Source organism: Cyrtonyx montezumae, unplaced genomic scaffold (assembly GCF_038088225.1).
Source record: "Cyrtonyx montezumae isolate F1298 unplaced genomic scaffold, pur_monq_1.0 scaffold_8, whole genome shotgun sequence".
Taxonomy (NCBI): Eukaryota; Metazoa; Chordata; class Aves; order Galliformes; family Odontophoridae; genus Cyrtonyx; species Cyrtonyx montezumae.
The window spans coordinates 105,989,020-106,012,712 of NW_027072089.1; the positions used below are offsets into that span (position 1 = coordinate 105,989,020).

At 35.7% G+C, this 23,693-nt stretch overlaps 1 protein-coding gene across 1 annotated transcript in view; it reads left to right on the forward strand.

Annotated features, from left to right (window-relative positions):
- The window catches only part of NEK10 (NIMA related kinase 10), a 79,698-nt gene that overhangs the window by 43,075 nt on the left and 12,930 nt on the right, over positions 1-23,693 (forward strand). The window contains exons 25-30 of the mRNA XM_065753473.1: positions 1,004-1,217; positions 8,824-9,007; positions 9,126-9,212; positions 18,381-18,429; positions 18,875-18,912; positions 21,782-21,882. Coding sequence (XP_065609545.1) covers positions 1,004-1,217; positions 8,824-9,007; positions 9,126-9,212; positions 18,381-18,429; positions 18,875-18,912; positions 21,782-21,882 — 673 coding nt within the window. The remainder of the gene's footprint in view (positions 1-1,003; positions 1,218-8,823; positions 9,008-9,125; positions 9,213-18,380; positions 18,430-18,874; positions 18,913-21,781; positions 21,883-23,693) is intronic.

The window sequence follows — 23,693 nt, forward strand, 5'->3', positions numbered from 1 at the left end:
AAGGTCAGATGCATCTTGACAGTCTTTCAATGAGAGCTTAAATCCAAGTAACTTGTAAGCAATAAATTTCACAGTCTTCAAGTAAAACCAGTATATAGGCCTTGGTTCTTTACAGGGCGGCATCTTGCTATACTGAAGATATACCTGAGATTGTCAGCTGTTGCTTTTAATTTGTGATTTGGACAGTTGATTCCAACTCATCTGACTCTTGTGTACCCTCTGTTAGTTCTTAGTCCTTCTCATCTGTTCCTAGGTGACTATACCTATTATGTAACTGTAGCTTTGCAGAGAGAGGAAGAGGCTTCCTTCTGTTTGCAAGTCACAACTCTCCAGCCTTTCCTATCTTGGGTGCCTCTGTCCAATGCTCCTTTGAGGGTAATCTTTAGAATTTGCCTTCTCTGCATTGCCTATGGGTTTAATCTCTCTGAAGATCATGTCAGTCTCTTGCAAATATCTGTACTCCCTGCAGCCCAAGACCCTTCACAGCAACAGCCCCCCATAGCAATTCTGTCTGGGTTGATAGCTCTGATAATAGCTCCAGCTGATGCCTTGCTCTACGGTATTGCCATCACCAAAGCTGCTCAGTACCAGACTGTCTCTCATAGGCTTGAGCAAAGCTTCTGGGCTCCTATGTGTACCTGCTGTGCTATCTGTTGTGACAACTCCTACATCTCTGTTATCTTGCTCTATTTGTTGCAATCTCAAATGGGAAAATACTGCTTGGTAAATTTCTTGCTATGAAGACTTTTGCAATAACATCTTTATAAGCCAGCAGGTGTTCTCTCTTCAGTCTTTTTGTGTAAAATTATTTATGTCTTTCTGAAGTGCACTCATTTTTAATTTTTGAGAGTGTAAGTAATGAAAACTGTTGCCTTGCTAAATTTCTGATTTGTTCCAAGTGCTGTCTGGCATGGTTTGATAAGTACCAATGGAGGAACCCAGTGGTAGCAAAGTTTTTACAAGGAAGTAATTAGCTTTCGTTAGAGAACATTTCTTTCTATAGGTGCTTGACTCCTGATGCAGAGACACGCCCAGACATAGTGGAAGTCAGCTCACTGCTGTCTGATGTGATGATGAAATATTTGGATGTTTTATCTACCTCCCATCTCGTGTTGGAGAAGAAACTGGATCGGGAGAGAAGACGAATCCAGAGGTACTTCACAGAATCTAACCGAAATGCAGTAGCCCAACAACATCAGCTTTCTATTTTACTACAAGTAAGTACGTGCATTAAGCTTTATTTTTGCTTGTCACTCTTGGCAATATCTGAGTTTGGACATCCTCATAAAGCAAAAATAACAGTATCTTAAAAACTGCTTTCATTCCATATTGGAAAATGGCATTATTGTGGAGGTACTTCTGGTTTTGATAGAATCTGACAATATTTAATTACTAATAAATACTTACTATTAATTAATTAGTAATAAATATTACTAATATTTGATTACTAATAAATATTTAATTACATTTGTGAATAAGATTCCACTACAGTGAAATGAATAGATAATTCTGTTTATAATTCTCAAACAATGAAAGCTAGAAAATGGAAAATACACACAATTTTAAATTACAGATTTAAAAAGCAATAATGCTGATATTTCTTAATTATTTCTTACTGTCTGATACACTTGTGTAGGTACACCTCTTAAAGTTCTTTCATTTGCTTCGGTCTGTGTTTTAAGCACTCTTCATGAAGGATGTCAGCATTTTACATGATAAACCAAACTTGCATGTGATCCTGGGGAATTTACTTAAAAAATAGAGGCACAGTTTTGTTTGCGTAGTAAAACCTCACTGTGATAATTATTGCTAAGGGCAATTTCAAAGTAAAATTATAATTTACACCTCTGCCCTTGTCTGTCCAACTATTATGCCACTGTTAGAAACATCAATTTCTTTGATCATGGCTCAGTAGTTTCCACTGAAGTACCTCTGTGTAGTAAAAAGTTTTTCAGGAACACCTCATCCCAAGCTCATGGATTTCTTTGAATATATTGTCTTCATGTGTCTGATTGAGCATAAGGATTGTAGAAATTTTTATTAAAGATAGAAGATTGTTATTTATATTATACCTTGTTTTTCAGTAAAGTTTGTGAATGACTTCCAGAAAAATCTCAACACAGTACTTTCATTTGAAATATGTAAGGTACTAACATAGAAGATACAGGGTAGGATTTATAAATTAAAGCAGTATGAAAAATTATTTTCCCTATTTTTTGAGTTTCCTTATGCTACATGTTTGAAAGGTTACTCTATATCATTATTTTCCATATCTTGATATACTCATTTTCTTGTGTAACTGTGAGGAAATTGGCAAAAATGCTTAGTATGGATGTAAAACTGGTTGATTTTGGATTTCATTGCAATTTTCTTGCTTTTAGAGAAGAGTGCTCGATCCAGATACTTGGATGATATGATGTGACTAATATCTTTACACTGAACTTAAGAGTACTTCAGTTTTGTGTAAATACATAACAGATAAATGGCAATAAATAAATAAATTATATATATATATACTTTCCTTCTCTTTATACTCCTATCTACAAAAAGAGAAGGGAAGTGCCTCTGTATTGTAGGGTATAATGGTTAGTCTTCTTATGCAAGGAATACTTTATTTCCACTCCAGTGGATATTTCATTTTATATGTTAAGTGAAACAGACACAACAGGAGAATCTGAGAAAGATCAAGAACTCTATGGAAACAGAGAGTATGGATCGCTAATGATAAGTGGAAGACCGGGCTGTAAGTTCTTGTTCTAAATAAGACAGAACATATCAGGATGGGATTTTTCAAAATATCTTAGGAGTGCTCCAGGGCTTAGAATTAGAAGGAGCCGAGTTCTTTGTCTGCTGTATGAAGTTGGAGGATTTTTAATAAAAAGAATGATTATTCCTGAAAATTTTTACTTACGAAAAAGGCAATATTCTGACTTAATATATTAGGAAGAATTTCAAGCAGCTGATCCTTAAATAAAAACTGTGAAGTATGGACAACCTAATTAATCTTAGTCAAGGTTCCAGCAAGTCCATGGCCAGGCAATTTGTCATTTTTTCAGGGTGTCAGTGAATTCAGTGTTTCTGCCATGTAGTTCAATGCTTTGTTGAAGCCAGCTATCTTATAGTCTCTCTACTAAAATGTATTTTTTGCCACCTTTTTCATCTCAGTTGTGTCATGTTGTGAATGTTTCGGAAATAAAGAACATGCTTTGTGTCCTTGCTTTTGGAGCTATACACCATAGACCTTTTAAAGCCAGGGTAGAATATCTTTTAAGCATAGTTTAAGATCAGTATAGAAAATGATCAATAGGCAATGTGAAAAATGAGTCAGTAGATGATGCTGTAGAAGCATAGATACCTTCCCTGATAAGTATGCCATAAAATCTATCCTTTAAAACAATCATAAAAATAAACAGTAAGTATCAGCTTCTCACTTATGCTTTTATTTTTCACTGCCTTCCATAGGCATTATTGTTTATGTGATAATAGATGCAGTTGTAAGGTTAAAAAATGTTTAATATAGTTAGTATGTTCTGTTCTGAAAGGTGAAAATTTGCTGACATAACACAGAGTACAGAGTACCTAACACAGTAGTTATAATAGTAGCAATTGTCTTTTATTTCAAGGTAGTCAGTGTTATATTTCTGTACCCTGGATGGGAAAATGTGGAGAGTTAAAATGCAGTTTGCACAAGGTGGTCAAACAGACTAGTGGTGAAGTTGAGCTTCCTGGCTTCCAAGCCAAATCAGACTCCCAATAACTAATAATAAAAGTATATTCTTTATACATTACAGAGATATTACTCATTAACAGTGCTTGGTCTAAGCTGGTCCACTTAGATTACCATTAGTTGAGTGCTTTGTCCTACGGCTCAAATGCACAAGAATGTTCATTAGCAACATAAAAGTTTGCTTTATTAATTTTTCTGTTTTCATATTTTAACTGATAAGTCTTCCCTAATCTAGAGTGCTAGGCAGCATAGCGTAGAGACCCAAGATGAGTTAATCTTACCTCTAAATAGAATTTTTATCTTCAAGTAAGCACTAGTCCTTCCAGACCTAGATTTATAGATATCTCATTTTTATATTTCTGGTGGAAGATGTCACTGCTTGGAGACATACTCTGATTATTCTACTTGCAGCAGCTTGATTCCAGTCTATACTAAGAAACTTGACTTTATCTCTTCCAGAAACAGGTTGTCTGTTTATTGGCTGGAAGTAATGAAAGAAACAATACAGAAGGTTTTAGACAGAACAACATTTAAATTAAAGAGCTGAGGTAGTTTTCTGTCATTGATGGCATGAGTAATCTACCTCCATAATCCACATGTAGATAATTAGAATATTGTATTGTGTCTTTTCAAGATTGAAACATAAGCAGAAACATAAGCAGCATATCTAAAGTTTACAGATAAAATGAGACTTCTTTGTATTTCCGTTATGTCACCAAGAACCCAATGAAAATATCCATTATGTATTTTGTAGGAATACCTCTAAATGCAGAGCATGTTACTGCTTCCATTTATCTTTATCCACAGGAATCAATTCTCTTTATCCTGATCTATTTTTTTCACTCACAGTGATGTGTGTCCAAAGGGGAAGAGTTAAGACTCCTAGCTTACAAATCCATACTTCAGTAACAATTCTGCAACCTACTAGCAACTCTTGTGATAAAAAAAAGCAGTAATCAATCTATTCAACATTTGAAAAAAGAAAAGAAGGGCAGAAACACCACTATTTGAAAAGCAAAGAAGATCAAAATGATTCAGCTGTTTTCACCTACTCATTTTCCTCCACACCCAAGTTCAGTTCTGCGCTGTTGGCAGTTTGATGCCACTAATAATAATGTTGGCAGTTTCTAAACATCGCTACATGCATTACAAAGTAGTACTTAATTAGCTATTTAGTTTGACTTCATCTTTTTTTTTTTTCTTGTGAGTTTAGATATGGAAACAAAAATGGACTAATATTCATTTTAATCTCTTTTTAATTTGGATCTGTATTTTATTTGTTCAGTTTAGTCAATCAGTACTTACTGCAGTCCACAACACCCTGAAAAGAGGTTGTGGTGAGGCAGAGATAGGCCTGTTCTCCCATGTAACTAGTGATAGGATGAAAGGGAATGGCCTCAAGTTGTACCAGGGGAGATTCAGGTCAGGTTTTAGAAAAGATTTCATCTCCAAAAGACTAGTCAGGTGCTGGAACAGGCTGCCAAGGAGGTGGTTGAGTTACTGTCTGTGACAGTGTTCAATAAACATTTAGATGTACTGAGGGACATAGTTTAGTGGGGAAACATTGTTCGTAGGTGGATGGTTGGACTGGATGATCTTGGAGGTCTTTCCCAACTTTGGTGATTCTATGATATACATATACATATTTTTTTTTTCTTAAAACAACTGTGCATGATCATAGCAGGTGTTTTTGTGTTGGTTGAAGCAAAGAGAGAGATTGACTTTGAATCACTTAGAATGTTACAGGTTATTAATGTTGCAGTAACATGGCCTGATCATGAGTGAGGTCACAGGAATGTCATGGAAGCTGAGCAATCTACAAGTTTTTTCTTCATCCAACTTTCACTTCATTGGTTTTGCTCTGGCAGCTTTCTGTTTTGGAATTTGTGTAGCAGGTAGGACAAACTTGTTAAGGATAAACGTATAATGCATTTAATTCAACTGCAATGTGTATGTGAAAGTACTTCAATACAATCATGGAATTTGAGACGAATCTGCATGCTTTAGAGCTAGCTTCACTCTTGACAGAAGTTTTACCCTTCAGTCATAAAAATGTTTAGTGATAGAAATTCTCTATCATGCCAAGGTAGGTAGGGAAACAGTTTGGAACCAGAAGTGTATGAATAGTAACTGCCTGTACTGTCAGTGACTGTGCATCCCTGTCAATCTTTTTATGGCATCCAAAGATAATGTGTGGAAAACTATGAACTTTCCTGAAGAAACTGGAAATTCTAGGCATGCCATAGCACATCTACACTGTGCTACACACTGTATCTACAGTTAGGGTTTTAACATATTAGTCTCACATTGTATGCTTGACAGAGTACATTTGTTATGTATCTGTTGTTTCTTGGAGATATTAGATGGACATATGCATGTGCATATGTGGAATGTATATGCCATCCTGAAATTTCCATCTTCACTTCTAACTGTCATACAACTGTTCTGAGAGGAGAGCAGTAGGTCCAGCAAGTCCACAGAACATTAGATTTACAGAGCACATTCAGACCCATTTTGTTGTGTGTGCCCACTTCTCTCTGCAGGATTTCAGATGGTGAAGTCCTTCCTTTGTACTGAGTGGTCTTAAAGTCTAACTTAAATTGTATTTCTTACAGTCTAAGCTGCATACTTTCACTTAACAGTGGAAATATCTTATATTCCTTCTCTGTCATTTCTTTTCATTGGGCTAAATGATCAAATTCTATCAGTCTTACTTCCTAATTCATGTTTTCTAAGATCTCTGATGATTCTCATATCTCTCCTTTGATATCTCTCCATTTTTAAAAAAAGTTTAGTTGAAACTGGACTCAGTTACTCCTACTGAGAACCTTATTGGTACTGGGTAGAAATATTATATAGTTATTAGAGATTATTTTCCTCTTCACACATCACAGTGTGATCGTTTTTCATAACAGCGTGGTATTGCTGATTTATGCTTTATATCTTATCCATCAAAATCCCCATATCTTTTTCATGTAGAGATGCTGTCTTGCCAGTCCTTTCTCAAGCCTGTGCACAGCTGTTTCTCCCCTCACAGATCTTTTCATTTTTCATCTTTAAAATAAGTTCTTCTTTTCCAGTTTCTCCACTTTGTCAAATTTGTCTTCAAAATCTGTCACTTGCCCTGATGCAACCTTGTATATGGTATGTATGCTGTAATATGACATGATATGCATGTATCACAGTCTGTGCATGTTTAATCAACATTCCATCTAGATTATCATTGGAATTCAGTGACTGTGCTCAATAATTTTGGACCTAGCTCAAAAGGGATCCTGAAAAATTTTACTCACTACCCATTTTCAGTTAAATAAATGCTTGAAGTACTTCACAAGTTCAGTACAACTTTTCAGTCATATATATGTTTATGAGCACTGGCTTGGGAGCAGACAAGAAACAAGGGTTTTCAGAATGTGCCTTCTGATGTGGTAGGGGAGAAATAGTTAATCAGACTGACTGGGGAAGAAAATTGTCTTAGATACAGTCCAAATTGCTATTGGAACACCTAGTAAGAATAGACTCATTTAGAAATGTATTATACGCTTCTTTTAGTATTGCCAGTGCAAAGTGTGATAAAGAACAAGAGATTAATTATGCAAATCTGTCAGGTTCCCTTGCCTTTGGCAGGTGGGTTGAAACTAGATGATCTTTAAGGTCCTTTTCAACCCAGGCCATGCTATGATTCTAGGATTCAATATCCTGAAATTACCTTACTATTCAAGATAGTCATTTGTTTAACCTGATAGATTTGCATAATTTATCTCCTGTTCTTTATTACATTTCATGCTGGCAATACTAAAAGAAGCATGAATTTATTGCACAACGGCAATAACATGAAGAGTTGGAATAATATATGGAGAGGTCATAAAAGCAGTCTGCTTTCAAAATTTGTTGCATTCAAATAGGAGAAATAACTAGGATTGAGTATGTCTGTTCTTTCCACAAAAACTATAAACAAAGATAGCAGCAGAAATACAATTTTATATTCATTAAAGAATCCTTTGCTACAGACTAGTTTTAACACTTAAATGTGACAGGCAGAGCTGCTCTGATAGTGATGCCTCCTGTTTTATTATATTGGCCCACAATGTAAGAGGCACATTCCATTCCGTTTTGTTGCCATGTGACAGGATGGCAGCAGAGGGGCAATCTGACAGACTTGTGTTTGACATGCAAGTGTGAAATTCTCCATGCAGAAAAAATTGTACCCACTGACATTCACTGATGCTTGCTGAACGTTTCTGGAGACCAAGCGGTGGATGTGAGCACAGTGAGGTGATGGGTGCTGCATTTCAGCAATGGTGACAGTGTCAATGGGTTACGTCCACTGGTGCAGGTTTTCACAGCCACAACATGCATACTCTTGCTCACTGCTGGTGAAAATGCATAGCTAGTGGTGGTGACTGTGTTGAAAAATAGTGTCTTTTAGCTGAGAATTTGCCTTATCAAATAATGTTATTGTACCCTTTGTTGTGATTTCCATGGAATCCACATCATTATTTTGATATGATTCTATGATATGATATATGATTCATATTCTATTATGATATGATTCTATGATTTATGATTTTGGAGTGCCCTCCATATATTCCATATTTTGGTTTATAGCTATGCTTTGGTAGGCCAGTCAGCATTTGATCATTTCAGCCTTGGGGAATCTCTCTGTCTTGATGTCATATCCCATCACATCAATTTCACATCATATTTTACTACCATTTTGTCTGCTGTGCAGGTTTGGTTTTGTCCAGAACTCAGCTGCTTGTTATTATTTAAGATAGAATAAAGCTAATTTCCCATAGGTTATATATGAGATCCTACTATCTTTATCTAGTCCTTTATTTTTGTGATTTTCAGAATTTCTTTGTGTCCTGGCATGTTTCTATTTTTAATTTTTCTTCTTTAAGAACAGAGATGCATATTTGAAAGGTTTTGCTCCAAAATTAAATGTAGAGACTGAACATGGTGCCACCTAGAGTGCTAAGTAGGAACTAAAAGTGTGTATGTAGATACACTCATGACTCTTTCATTTGCAGGTTTTCTAATGGGTGCAGTGTAAGAACATTGTGTAACATTTCCTTTATGCTCTTTGTTGTCAGAACCATTATTACAAATTGAGACTTCCAGGCAGCACCAGTGGAACAGCCAGTTACAAAAGTGACTTTTCAGGAAATGCTGATATCCTGGCAGAGAACTCTCAGTCTACATGTAGAAAAGATGAGAAGAGAGCATACGAAGAAATCCTGATAGAGGACAACAGTAGTTTAGAAAACTCTGAGAAAGGTAGTTTTTAGCAAAAAAACCCTCAGAAATACCATTATAATGCTCAAAGGTGGGTTAAAAACTTTAATTTTTAAAATTAAAAATTTTAATTTAATAATTGCTTTAATTTTCTTTGCAGATTTGTTTTCAGAATTAGATGATGAGCTCAATGTACTGGACAACTCAAGTACTCCTAGTTCAAGCCATTTGAAAGAGTCTTCTTATGGTAAGAAACTTTAATAAGAGGGTTCAGTACTTTCTAATAACATAATAGTGATTTATTCTATAATGCTGGATTATTCCATAATTCATTGCAAGTTCAACAGCTGTTAAGGGTCCTAATTAAAAAAAAAACAACTAAAATAATTCTACCTCTATGGCATGCATTTCCAGTATAACACATTTTGCATCACATTTTCTTTGTGTAACTCATACCTGTTTTTTCAAATAATGGCTATGGAAACTGGAATATTATTGAGAAACTTCACAATGAAGTTGTTTTTAGATTTGAAGCATAAGATAATTAGAACTGATAAAAAAAAGAGAAGGCAGACAATGTGAAAACTTTTGTCTCGGTAACAATAATTCTATAAGTATGAAAAAATGGAGTGCCCTGCTAGTGACTGTAGTGGATACTAGAGGTATGGTTTACCTGTGTAGGTGAGTTCATTGAGGAGGAATGCTTAAAGTTTAGATTTGAATTAGGAAGGTGTTATATGACAAAATATGGCATTAATGCTGCCCTTAATTTATTTATGACAAAAAGTTATGTCGAGTGTTAAGTAATAAATTTTGGATTATATTCAAAATACAAAAAAAAAAAAAAAAAGAGATATCAGTAATCACTGTAGACTGCCTGCGAAAATATGATCTCCTATGATCTAACTATTAAATGAAGGGATTAACAAATTTTATTGGTACAAGGTTCCAGGCTTCAAAATCATAAAATAACATAATCTGTTTATAATACTGCTTACTAGCTGGATTTCTTTCAGATTTTGACCCAGGTGCTGGAGAAACATGACCGCTACTAATCCAACTGTCTTGCTATTACTATATGTCTTATAAGTGAATTCTACTTAAACTACATTAACATTTTATAATTTTAACTGGGTAGCCTGCAATTCTATAGGCTGGAGGACCTATGGCTACTCAGCCCAGAGTTTTTTACCAAGATTTTTTGGTGAATTTTTGTTGCTTTATAGTGCTAAGACAGTAACAGTGTAAGATTTCTAGATAGAGAGAATAGCTTGACACTGAGAGAAGGTTGCACAGAAGGTATCTCTTGAGGAGCAGCAGCCTACAGGTGAAATGTTCTGTTCTTATGTTTATTTGGAAGAATTAAGACATTGCGTGACACCTAAAAACTGAATTCTTTGTGGGCTAACTCAGCACTGTATGGAGACGTTGGAAATCTCTATGTAGTTTATAGCTTGCCATGCACCAAGTAATAATCTTGTTAATAATCTTATTCATTTTTCTCTGTTAAGATCTGAACACTAAAAAATTCTCAAATGCTTGCTGCATTTTCTTGCTTGGTTTCCACTGATTTTGTGAAATACTTTGAATGAAGAGATTCAACCAGCACCACTTATTCACAGTAACTGAAGTCAGCATTTCCAGAAGTTCTTGCAGATTTTCTCCAATCCAATGCAATTTAACTGGTGCATAGATAGTTCAGGATTGCTTTTCCAAATAAATAAATAAATAATAGTAATAATAATAAGGCAGTCATACTGTCTTAGATCACCCGTAGTTCTGTCTAACATAATGAATTTAGCAGTATGGGTCAATTGCAATAAACGCTATCAAATTTTTCTTCTTTCAATGGAAAAAGATAACAAAATTACTATAGATTCTGGTATAGATTGGGTTATGCTCTATTCATTGCTAATAATTGGCTAACAATGTATTAATTATCGGACATGGTTTTGTCAGTTGTATCAAAATTACAGTGGAAAATCTGACCAACTTTCATTTAACTTATTCAGAATGTGCTAAGAGGAAAATATGAGTTTAAGTTACAGGTGAATTGTGATCATAAATAGATTCATAGATACATTAGGTTGGAAAGGACCTACAAGACCATCTAGTCCAACCATGATCCTATCACCATCCCTACCCACTAAACTGCTAAATCAAATCCCTTAGCACCTCATCTAAACGCTTCTTGAACAGCGCTAGGGATGGTGCCTCAACCACCTTCCTAGGCAGGCCATTCCAGTGCCTGACCACTCTTTCAGAGAAAAAATGTTTCCTCAAATCTAATCTAAATCTTCCCTGGTGCAACTTGTGGCCATTTCCTCTTGTCCTGTCATTATTTATTAGGGAGAAGAGGCCGACTCCCTCCTCACCACAACCCCCCTTCAGGAAGTGGTAGAGTGCAATAAGGTCTCCTCTGAACCTCCTTTTCTCCAGACTAAACAATCCCAGCTCCCTCAGCCGCTCCTCATAAGACTTGTGCTCCAGACCCCTCACCAGTTTTGTTGCCCTTCTCTGAACACGCTCCAGGGCCTCAATGTCCTTCTTGTAGTGAGGGACCCAAAACTGAACACAGTACTCGAGGTGCGGCCTCACCAGAGCTGAGTACAGGGGGATGATCACCTCCCTGCTCCTGCTGGTTACACTATTTCTAATACAGGCCAGGATGCCGTTGGCCTTCTTGGCCACCTGGGCACACTGCCGGCTCATGTTGAGCCGAGCATCAACCAACACCCCCAGGTCCTTTTCCTCTCCACATTCTTCAAGCCATTCTGCCCCAAGCCTATAGAATTGCATGGGGGTTATTGTGGCAAAAGTGCAAGACCCGGCACTTGGCCTTATTGAACCTCACCCATTGAGCTCAGCCCAGCTGTTCAGCCTATCCTCCCTACCCTCAGGGAGATCAACACATCCTCCCAACTTGATGTCATCTGCAAACTTACTGAGGGTACACTCAAACCCCTTGTCTAGGTCATCAATAAAGATATTAAACAAGATGGGCCCCAATACCAACCCTTGGGGGACACTGCTCGTAACAGGACACCAGCTGGACTTAACTCCATTAACCACTACCTGCTGGGCACGGCCCTCCAGCCAGTTCTCCACACAGAGAACAATGAACCTGTTCACACCATGGGCTGACAGTTTCCCCTGGAGAATACTGTGGGACACCGTGTCAAAGGCCTTGCTGAAGTCCAGGTAGACTACATCAACAGCCTTTCCCTCATCTGCCAATCTTGCCACCGAGTCATAGAAGGAGATGAGGTTGGACAAGCACGACCTGCCCTTTGTGGACTCGTGCTGGCTCGGTCTGATCCCCTTGTTGCCATGCACGTGTCGTGTGATCTCCCTCAAGATCATCATGCTCCATAACTTTCCCTGATACCGAGGTCAGGCTGACAGGCCTGTAGTTCCCCGGGTCTTCCTTACGGCCTTTCTTGTAGATGGGAGTCACATCGGCAAGCCTCCAATCTTGTGGGACCTCTCCAGATAACCAGGAATGCTGATAGATGGTAGAAAGCGGCTTGAGAATCACCTCTGCTAGCTCCCTCAGCACCCTTGGGTGGATCCCATCTGGTCCCATGGACTTGTGACAGTTCAGATGGAGGAGCAGGTCTCTGACCATCTCTGCTTGGATCACAGGGGGTGTATTATGCGCTCCGTCCTGGACTTCCAGGTCAGGGCAAGTACTCTGAGGATAACTGCTCTGTCTATTAAAGACAGATGTGAATAAGGCATTGAGAACCTCAGCCTTTTCCTTATCCTCTGTGGTTACATTCCCTGCCACATCAAGTGAAGGAGAGAAATTTCCCTTACTTCTTCTCTTGCTGTTAATATATTTGTAAAAGAAAATCGATTTTCTGTTCTCTTTTACTGCAGTAGCCAGTCTAAGTTTGAGCTGGGCTTTTGCATTTCTAACTTTCTGCCTGCAAATCATGGCAAGTTCTCTGTAGTCTCCCCAAGTAGCCTGTCCCATCTTCCAGAGGACACAGACTCTTCTTTTCTCTTGGAGTCTCAACAAAAGTTCCCAGTTCATCCACACTGGTCTTTTTCCCCTCCGGCTTGACTTACAGGACTCTGGGACAGCCTGCTCCTGTGCCTTTAAGATTTCCATCTTGAGGAGCATCCAGGCTTCCTGGACCCCTTTACCTCTCAGGAGCAAGTCCCAAGGGATCATAATCAGTACATGTTGAAAAAATCCCTCTAATACAGAACTGGGTGCTACTTTTAAAAAGATGTGCTAAGCTCTTTTGTTCAGTGTTATAGAAACTGATATGCAGATGGTTTGCTTTTTTTATAGTCCAAAAATTGTAACATTTTTTAATAACTTCACATACCCTCTGGTTTTTAATTATACTTTAAGAAAAAGACTATTTTTCTTAGTATAGAAAATATAGTTCTTCCTTTAGCAATCCCTTAAATTGCCAGATGTAGTCTGTATAGATTCTGAATAACAATTTTATGCTCCTTGACATGATTAGTTCCTACAGGAACAGATTATGCACATTTCAGGTGCATAGAGGCAGTAGTCAAAGATGCATTTTTCCCCTCTCCCTGTAGTCCTTATAATTTTAAATGATAAAGGGACAGAGGATAAAGATAGTGAGTCAAAAAGTAACAAAGGGTGATGAGATGATAGCAGCTTATCTTTCTGTAATTTTTCTTATTTTAAAATTAAGAAGTTTCCCAACTACACTGTCGTATTTTTTTAAATCTTTATTTTCTTTTATTTACAGTGTAACTGCACTTCTACTTGTAAAACCAAACAGAAAAAAAATATATCATATATTTTAATGAAAAGTCTTCACTTGAGCTAGTATGTTGAGCTAGTATTTTCAGTGAGACAGAATTTCAAACCTTTATGCCTGGGAGGACCTCTTGGAAAAAAATTTTCCTTTCCTTGAATCACATTCACTTGCATTGCAATGAAGACAATGTACTATTGTAAATAATGCTTCTGAAAGGCATGGGAAGACTAGTTGCCTGCACAGTGATTTTCATGAGGCTGAGAAGGCTTAATGCACAGTCCTGTTGTTGTTCTGTATCTTTCTAAGGAGTTTTTCTATTACCTCATACCATATATGTCTCTGGTATTTAGAGGAATCTTTGATCTTAACTGGCTTGTGACCAGTAATCAAGAAGTTGAGATTCACAGAATCACAGAATCGTAGGGATTGGAAGGGACTTCTGGAGATCACCAAGTCCAACCCCCTGCCAAAGCAGCTCCCTAGCCCAGGTTGTACAGGTAGGCGTCCAGGTGGGTCTGGAACGTCTCCAGAGAAGGAGACTCCACCACCTCTCTGTGCAGCTGTGCCACTGCTCCGTCACTGCACTGGGAAGAAGTTCCCACACACATTTGTGCAGAACTTCCTATGCTTCAGTTTGTGGCCATTTCTCCTCATCCTATCTCCACACACTGCTGAGAAGAGTTCAGTCTTGTCCCTTTGCCTCTCACTTCTCAGATACTTATAGATGTGAATCAGATCCCCTCTGATTTTCTCAAGGCTGAACTGACCCAGGTATCTCAGCCTTTCCTCATAAGAGAGGCATTCTACACCCTTTATCATCTTTGTACCACTCCACTGGACTCTTTCAAGGAGACTCCTGTCTTTTTTGTACCAGGAACCCCAGAACTGGACACAATACTCCAGACGAGGCCTCATCAGGGCAGAGCAGAGGGGGAGGATCACCTCCCTCGACCTGCTGGCCACACTCTTCTTAATGCACCCCAGGGCACACTGCTGGCTCATGGCCAACCTGTCATCCACTAGGACACCCACGTCCCTCCCCTCAGAGCTCATCACCAGCAGGTAAACTGACAAAATTTCTGCAATCAAATAGTATTCAGAATTCCTGTGTAAGAGAACACAGTTCTGCCAGAATATTCTGGTGGAATAACTCTCTAAGACTCATTTAGATTTCCTTGAGTGTTTTGAAAAACAACTTATTTATACAGTTCTAGAACTTAAGACTTGTGCAGGTAACGCTCAAAGCAGTCAAAAGAATGCAGTTCAGTGATTGAAGACTTCCAAGACTAGGATACTGTCATATAAGAATTTTACATTTGGTATATAGCATATGATGGGATGCTGAAGTAGTCATCCCTTAGGTCTGAATTTAACTGTTTTTGAGAGCAACAACAAACTCAGTAGGAAGTAAATACCTATTCAGTGATGTTGGCTGCTTTTGGAGCTAGTAGTTTCATTTATAATTTGTGCTTAATTGCAGGCAGCTACCTTGTGTATTGCAAGTTCTCTGAACACAGAGCTTTTTTTTATTTTCCAGAACAGTTAGAGGTTTGGTGGATTTCACTGTTTGAGAAGATACTGCTTCTTTAATTAAGGCTTTTCATTCAGGGAGATGGTCTGTAAATATTAAATCTTGATTTAATTTTCCTATCAATGATTACACCTGAAAATATTTTCAGAGGTTCTTTTTCTAGATACCAGTAAAGTGAAAGCCAAAGTAGAAGTTTCAATCTTTCCAAGTTTTTCTTAACTTGTATCATGTTCTAAGCTCTTTTCTTGAAATTGCATGGTGAGATGCCTGCAAGAGAAAACACGGAAATGTATTGGAATGTTTCTTGATTATTTGCTTTGCTGTCAATGAATACTACTGAAGTTACTTCTATTATATAATCTACCAAAGTCTGAAATACCACTCAGAAAAATTCTTGGTGACCCATTTGACTTTTTTAAACTGTCCTCAAGGGATCTTCATAGAGCTATTCAAAACAGGAAGGCTAGTGATAATCAAAATCTTTGGATTTTCTGTGTCTTTCAAATCTAACAATGATGGACACAAAACAAGAAAGACATAGAGGATTTGTGTTTCATTTTCCAGGAGATAATCAACTGAGAAATTCCCTCTTGTGAAGCATTTGAACAAAACATAAGTTGTCTTACTCTTCCCATCCACAATAAAGCAGTAACGATGATAAAAGGAAATACAATCCAATTAACACCCTGGGCTGAGCATCAGAGTTTACTATGTGCTCCTTGAGTTATACTAGTTAACTTTCCTACACATCTATTTTTTCATACTCTCTGTCTTGGTTAGTTTAATTAGAGTAACTCTCATGCAAAAGACTAAGGATTATAACCGAAGTAAAGAGTGTTTGATGGGTGCATGTATACACATGTGAATATATGCTGTAATGGCCTTTAGATGGCTCAATCTCATTGTCCTTAGTTAATGAAGAAATTATTCCAATGTATTTTCATAGTGTCTAACTTGAAGGGTCTTCTCTCCCTGTTGTAGCTGCTTAGTGTGGTTCTAACATAATAACAAGTGATAGTAAAGCAGGTGAAGCGTGTTGATTGGTGTTTTGTGATGTTCTGCAACACGATTTCTAGTTTACTTTGGTAAAGTTTAACAAAAATATGCATTTTCTTAACTTTAGCATATAAATCAGAAAATACTACACTCTGCCTTGTACAGTGAGTGATGAGACAGTCTCTTTCGTGTGAAATACCACATGCTTGTAAATATAAGCTGGCAGATTTGCAAGTCAAATGCAGTGAGTCAAATAACTGATCAAGAAAATTTGGACATGAGCTCTTTATTGATAGGGACCATTTATTTGAAACAAAGCATATAATATTTCATATCCAGTTTAGTATATGAATAATTGAAATTTAAAATTCCAGGTAACAACTGTGTTCAAACAGCATTCTAGCCAGGTGCCTTCCATTAAAGTCTTTCTCCCACATATATTTCCTAAATATATTATTCTTTGTTATAGTAAAATGTCTTCTGAGTCTAATTCAAAATCCTTATCTCAAGCAACATTATTCAGGTTCAATCAGAGCTTTTAGTTTTTTATTTGTAATATTGTGTCTCCAGTTTACACAGCTAGATTACATATTCCATGAATAGGAACAGTCATAGGTTTTTTTTCTTTTGAAAGTCCTTTTTTGCTTTCTAGATAGTAGACACTGCATTTTCCTATCTATTGCATCAGACTTAATCAAAATGTCCTTATATCTGTAAGGAAGTACGTTGTTTGCTGTTGCGTATAGTAAGTACTCTTACAAAACCTAGTTTTGGGCTAACTAATGCAGGGTTTCAATGGCTGTTTTGCAAACATGAGCAAGGAATAAAATAATGTTTCTTCTTTTCTTTCTTTCAATCTATCTTTGTATCTTCCTTTTAAGCAGACAAGTTTATCTTAAATAAAAGGTAAATAATTTAGGGATGGGTTAAGGTGAATTCAGTATGAAAGAAGCCAGCCTTCTCCAAGACTGTTTTTTTTTATTCAAGGTGGAGGATCTTAGATAAGTAGGAAAAATAGAGGCACTATTTTTCTGACCACAATTGAAAGTGTGTTTAAACAGAGGATGATTTAAGATTCTCAGAAATATTTGATCTCTTAAAGCTATTATTGTTATAGAACTAGTATGACTGTAATAGTAATACCAACAGCAAGTAGAATAGTGTGAGCTTACTAAGTTTTCTTTTTCCTTTCGAGCTACTACTTGAATGACTAGGTGGCATTGTTCTTATTTTATAGGAGAGCTTGTGATATTACTGGTGTGGAAAAACATCTTAGGTAGTCAAGAAGGTGGGAATTTGTATTAAAAAATTATTGATTGTATGGGAAAAATAAATTTCCTTATTTTCCAGTTAGACCTTCGGCTAGATGAAATGTCTTTTGGTTTAAGCATATATTTATTCCTTCTCTTTCAAGTGAGAAACCATGTAGGATAGAGTGGTCTCATGTCAAAATTAGTGTCAAATAAATGGTTTTATAACAATGTTTTAAGTCTTAAGCTTAAGAAAAATACTTCCTTTAAGACAATACTTTCCAAGTGCATAAATAATTGATTTCACCAAATTTTACTCCTCTGTTTCACATTATTTTTTGGCAGTATGCAATACATGACATAAATGTTCAGGTTCAGTTTTATTGCTGATTTGATATTTGACCAATACCTGGTCATACCCTAGTCTTTAAAGTCTTAAAATCAGTAGAATTATTGATGAAGTAAGTTTGAATTGTTAACTAATAGAATGATGGCAATAAAACCCTGGTAAAACCAGCTTTAGGCAACCCATCCAAGGTCATCTGAGAAAACAGGTAAATATTTTATCTTCTTACACAGACTAGAGATGCTGTTATGACTATAGTGATAACAGTAATGGAATTAAGTACTTAATGTTAATACAGATACATCTCTAGTCATGCACTCAGCATGTGTTCTTTGTTTCAGTGAAAATCTGTGAATTCTGTAGGGATGAAAATAAAATGCAAGCACATTTTTGACGTGTCAAACAGCAAATGTGAATTTAGTTAGTCTACCCCTGATTTTTAAAAGTTATTTTCAAACCATATCTCAGAAATAGAAGGAATGATCATGAATATCTATAATTATTTTTTAATGCAGAGATAACATTTATGCATCCATTTCAGGTATCTTAAAACAAAGCCTTGGCACTTCTGAAAGACAACCTCAGATTAGGTATGTATGTTTTATATTTTATTATAGATTTTATAAATGGTCATTGTGATCAGCTACAGTCAGTCATTTCACAACAGAACAGTTGCACAATTACCTCCATACCTCTATCTCTTTATCCATCTTCACAACTTGTTGAAAGTTTTATCTTCCTGTATCCTATAGGAAAATAAATATGTCTAATACAATAGGAAAAAAATATGAATATATTCTATACTTTAGATGTTTTGGACATGTGAACTTTATATGAGTTCTAAATGAACAGACAAAAACTAGTGAAATGGGATAGACTTTGTTTAGAGTAAACATGAGAAAGATCCAGCAAATACTAATATTTCCTCTACAACCTCTATTGCCAAGCATAACTATAACAGTTTTGCTCTGTGTTTTAATTTGCTTTGTGTTATTTGTTTTTTGTCCATGTTTTATTCTTTTTTTTTAATATTAGAGGCTGTATTGAAGGCCTGGGGTCAAGGCTGCAAACAGGTAATTTTGTGCTTGCAACAATATCAAACTGAAATTCAACTGAAATTAAACTTAATAATTCCCAAGTTTTTAAACATTATTTTTCTATTGTATATACAATATATACTCTTTTATTTCTTCACTTCCACTTGATCTCATCTTGAAATTACCTCTACTCATGCTCAAGATGTGCACTAAGATTAGAGATAAGGTGGCTGTCCTCGTCTTCCATTCACAGTTCTTTGTATTAAGAATAGTTATGATACTATCTAATTTGGGAATTTTGAAATGATAGAAAAACAGAGAAATTTCAAATGAAAATATGTTGTCTAAAAATTGTTATGGAATTAAAAAAAGAAAAAAAGAGTAAATTCCAATAGTACATCAGTATGACCTCATGTTAATGTTTGTTAACCTAGCTCTGTTTCTGCTAAATGTAATTGGAATTTCTTCTATGAAGGGAATATTTCTTAGAGCCCTCATAAATTACCACGTATTTATCCATTATCACTGATGATACAAATTTTGCATTTATGATACTTTTCTTTCATACTGAGAAATTTCAGATACTGTAAGTTGCAAAGCTCTGGCTTTGTAGCACATAGTATTCTTTGAATTAAATAATAGTTGAAAAAATTATTTTGAGTAGCTGGAATATTGATCTTCATAAAAACAGTACTGTATGTGAATGCAAACTTCTATTTCACAGTTTTTTGATATATAAGTTGCATTAGGAATTTTCATTACAGACTTCAATTCAAAATTTGTCCTTCACTTTTAGCACTTTTCATTGCTGTTTAATGATGAGTGCTGTTATAATAGCAACACACACTTAAAACCAGCTATCCAACCATAATTTATCAGAGCTATAATGATCTAGAGACAAACATATTAGCTTTTGCTAATGATTTTGGTTTTGTGTATAATTTAAGCAATTTTGTTATATTTTGTCAGTAATGTTTTCATCTTGACTGAAACAACACAATTTGCATAAGATCCAACTTGGTGCATTCCCTTCTGGATCTAGATATATTTTAAATAAAATCTCCTTCCTGTTAAATGAAAATTCAAATGAATATATTGATTTCTTGAAATCTTCCAATGTGCTTTAAGTTTTGTTACTGTTATGCTATTAAAAATGTTGATTAAGTCTGCATCAGCCTATTCAGACACATTTTTCCATTGCCCGAATAATGCTATTCTTGATTTAAAAACAATAACAAAAAAACAACAGTAGAGTGGCTCAAAGTAAATGACTTTATGGAAACTCCTGAATGGGGTCTCTACCTGGCTTTGAAACACACAGTCATTACAAGTGTTTTAAACATAGAGATTGGTTCACTTAGATTGGTAGGTCCTATTGTTGTTGACATACTAGAAAAGGAACAAAGCTCTATACACTGAAGATCAGAGAAATACATGTTATGTTCTGCTCAGTGATTTCTGTTATCATATTAAACATATTTTTCTTATCAAAAGAAGAATTATCTTAGGGATGTAAAAGAAAGAGAGCTGATTTATTTGCTGTTGTTTTTTTCTTTTTAACACAAGTCATCAACAACAAAGAAGTCAAATATCACAGGATTAGAACCAATGAAAAAGGTAATGTGTTGAGGAAATAAAGTTTTTATCAGTGTCCTAACAAGAACTGAAGATTCCAAGGCTGTAATGGCAAGACAATGCTATTGCTGTTAGAATTTAATCCATCATTGTTAAGACAGTTGGCAGATAGCTGAAAATGAAATGAATGGAGCTAAAGAATTTTTTTTTCTATTTGTATTGTGTCATGTTTTTGATTGTTATAGCATAGTTTCCACCATTACCTAGCTGAATAATGGAGCTATATTCTTTAAGTAGCTCAAGGGAAATGCTCTCTTTCTCTCTTTGGTAGTTAAGAGGAGACTTCAGAAAAAATGTTGAACTGTAATGCCTCTCTCAACCTGTCTGCCAAAAGGCATTGCAACAAAAAATCTGACAGTAGAAATGATGTACTTATCTTCCCAATCATACCAGAAATGCATGTGTCATAGAGAATTACATTGTCTATATTTCTTTGGTTCCTGGAAGGCTTCAACTCAGATCTGGTTAGTCCCCAAAAACTTCAACCTCTCTTCTGACTCGTCTTAGAGGAGTCAACAAAGAAAAAAATCAACAGGAAAAAATGGATGAATGTTTTAGTATTTCTCTCTCCCGTGGAATTTTCATTTTTGTTACTGTATCACTTAAAAAAAGCCAGTAATCTTCATCTGTATATTCTTATTCCTCCTTTTTGGAAGGGTTATCTCTCATGGGGAGGAATTTCTGAGAAATAAGAGAAAATGCTAATTTTCTGATGCAATACAGAGAACACAGAAAATTTGTAGCTTCTTGCAAATCTTCTGCATCTTTCTGTCAAAACAAGCTGCTACAAGAAGTAGCTGTGATAGAGCAGCACACAACACTGCAAGGCAATTTGAAAATATATTTTAATATTCTCCAAACTGTTCTAATAAGATATAATCTTGGAATTTTTACAGGTAAGAGGAGAATTAATTTCATGACATCAAAGTACTTTAAAAAAAAGTGGTTATTCTGTGAAAAAATTGTTTTTTTTTTAATAAATTGTTTATAGTATCTTTAGATTTCCTTATTATGTTAATAATTTTCTCTCTGAGATAAAGTGAATTTTAATGTAATGAATCAGAGAAAGGGATTTTGTTTTGAAACTCTTTATTAGTTCCATTATCTGATCTTTTAAGTTCTTAGATTACTCTTTTTTGTTCTTGTTGTCCTAACACTACTGGGAAAGCAAGTCATGCATAAAAACTCAATATTTAAATCTACAGTTCTCACTATTAATATGTAAAAGCAGTAAAATGAGCTGTCCTGATTTTAGTGTTGTCATCTACAGCATTGGCAGGAATTGCTGTATCACAAAGGAAAGTGCGTCAGATCAGTGACCCTGTTCAGCAGATTCTTATTCAGCTGCACAAAATTATCTTCATCACTCAAGTATGCATTACTGTTGCTTCTGACATTCTATCCATTTCAGTTATTTGCTGTTGTCAAAGTGCTGCTAATTTAGTTGCTCTTCGTTAAAAACAACAGAACTTGACATTTTTGCAGATGGCAGGATGTTTTAAAAATACATTATTTAAATAAAGACTAACCTCAAATATTAGTGTGTGGAGGATGGCAATAATTGAGTCATGAAAAAAAATTATTGGTTCCTCTCAGAAAAATGGATTGTACAGTGATTTATTTTTACAACATTCTGTCATGTCAGCAATATGAACATTTTAGGTGACAATATTGCACACTGACATGAAGAGTACATAAAATTCTTTCTTCTACAGTAATATTTTCTAAGTAATAATTTCTATTATCAAGATGTGGTAATAATTTCTTAAGAAATATTACACTAGAATTCCTATCCTGAATATTGAATTTTAAATATTTGTCAGTGTTAATATTATGTATGTTAATATGTCAATGTATATCTTTTTCAAGTTTCAAACTTATTTTAAAATTGCTTGAATGTTTAATAATGAATGATTGTTAAAGTTATTTCATGCTGATTTCAAAACAAAAAGGGAATTGGTATAAATCTGCACTGAACTTGCAGAAAAAAAAATGTGATAGAAGACTTCTGTTCTCCAGAAAGATGATTGTCATTCAGTTACTTCCAAAATATGCTGTTCATAAATAAACATCTTACTTTGTAAAATGAATGGTTTTTATTTGGAAGTGATGTTTATCACCTCAGGGTATTTCAGACTGCTGAGACAAACTGATTTAATACATAATAGCATAACTGAAATTAGATACATTGGACATGTCCTGAGTGTTTTTGTCTAACTGTCAGATTTATTCCAAGAGATAACCGGAAATAAATTATCACGAACGAAATATAAAATGGTTATTTAAAATAACTGGATTTGGCATTATTTATTGCAATAGTAAGCCCATTTCCTACTAACTGAAATGAGGCAGTTCAGTCTTTATACACTATATTACTCTGATACTCATACGTGCAAGATGCTCATTAATGAGCTTCATCCTCTATGGCAAAGAGAGTTTTCTTTTGTGTCCCGCTTGTCAATGCCAGTAGTAAAAAGCAGTAGTAACAACTTTGATACTTTCATTGTCAGTTGGTCTCAGAATTAGAGGGTATGGGTACCAGGGTCCAAACCTGTACTTGTTCCTGTGTGAAGTATGTTTCTCTAGTACTTAGATTCTTGCAAATATAAGATGGAATATTTTTCTATAATACATAGTTATTTCTACAACTCTCAATTACATATTTCAGCTGACAATTTGAAACTGAACTTTACAAGGCAGAGTTCTTTGCTGTTAGTTCTTGACAATCAAAGCAGCCTTCCCAATCCAGTTTCCATGGGAACATGAGTCAGACTGATCTGTTGCAAAACAACGTAAGAGCAAGCTTTTAAATAAGCAGAATGTAAATCGTCAACCTTTTTTACTTTTTAACTGGTCTGACATCTGATTTCTTTAAAACAAAAGCTAAAATTGAACAGTACTGCCTTGAGCAATGCTGAATTTCTCACGCAGTGAACTTGTCCTTTACCACCCTTGCTTCAGAATGTCCCAGCATGGCTATGGTACATTAACTGCACATGGTTCACTGCAGTGATATGTAGTCTACAGAGTATATTGCAGCCTTTCCTTTGGCATCATTTTCTTTCCCTCATGTATAGGCCTAAAAAGTCAATAATATTTATTTGTAACAGAAAACTGTCTGATGATTTAGAATTTAAACAGTCCCTAGTTTGCCAGAGGAAATTAGGAGTAGCTCCTGTGAG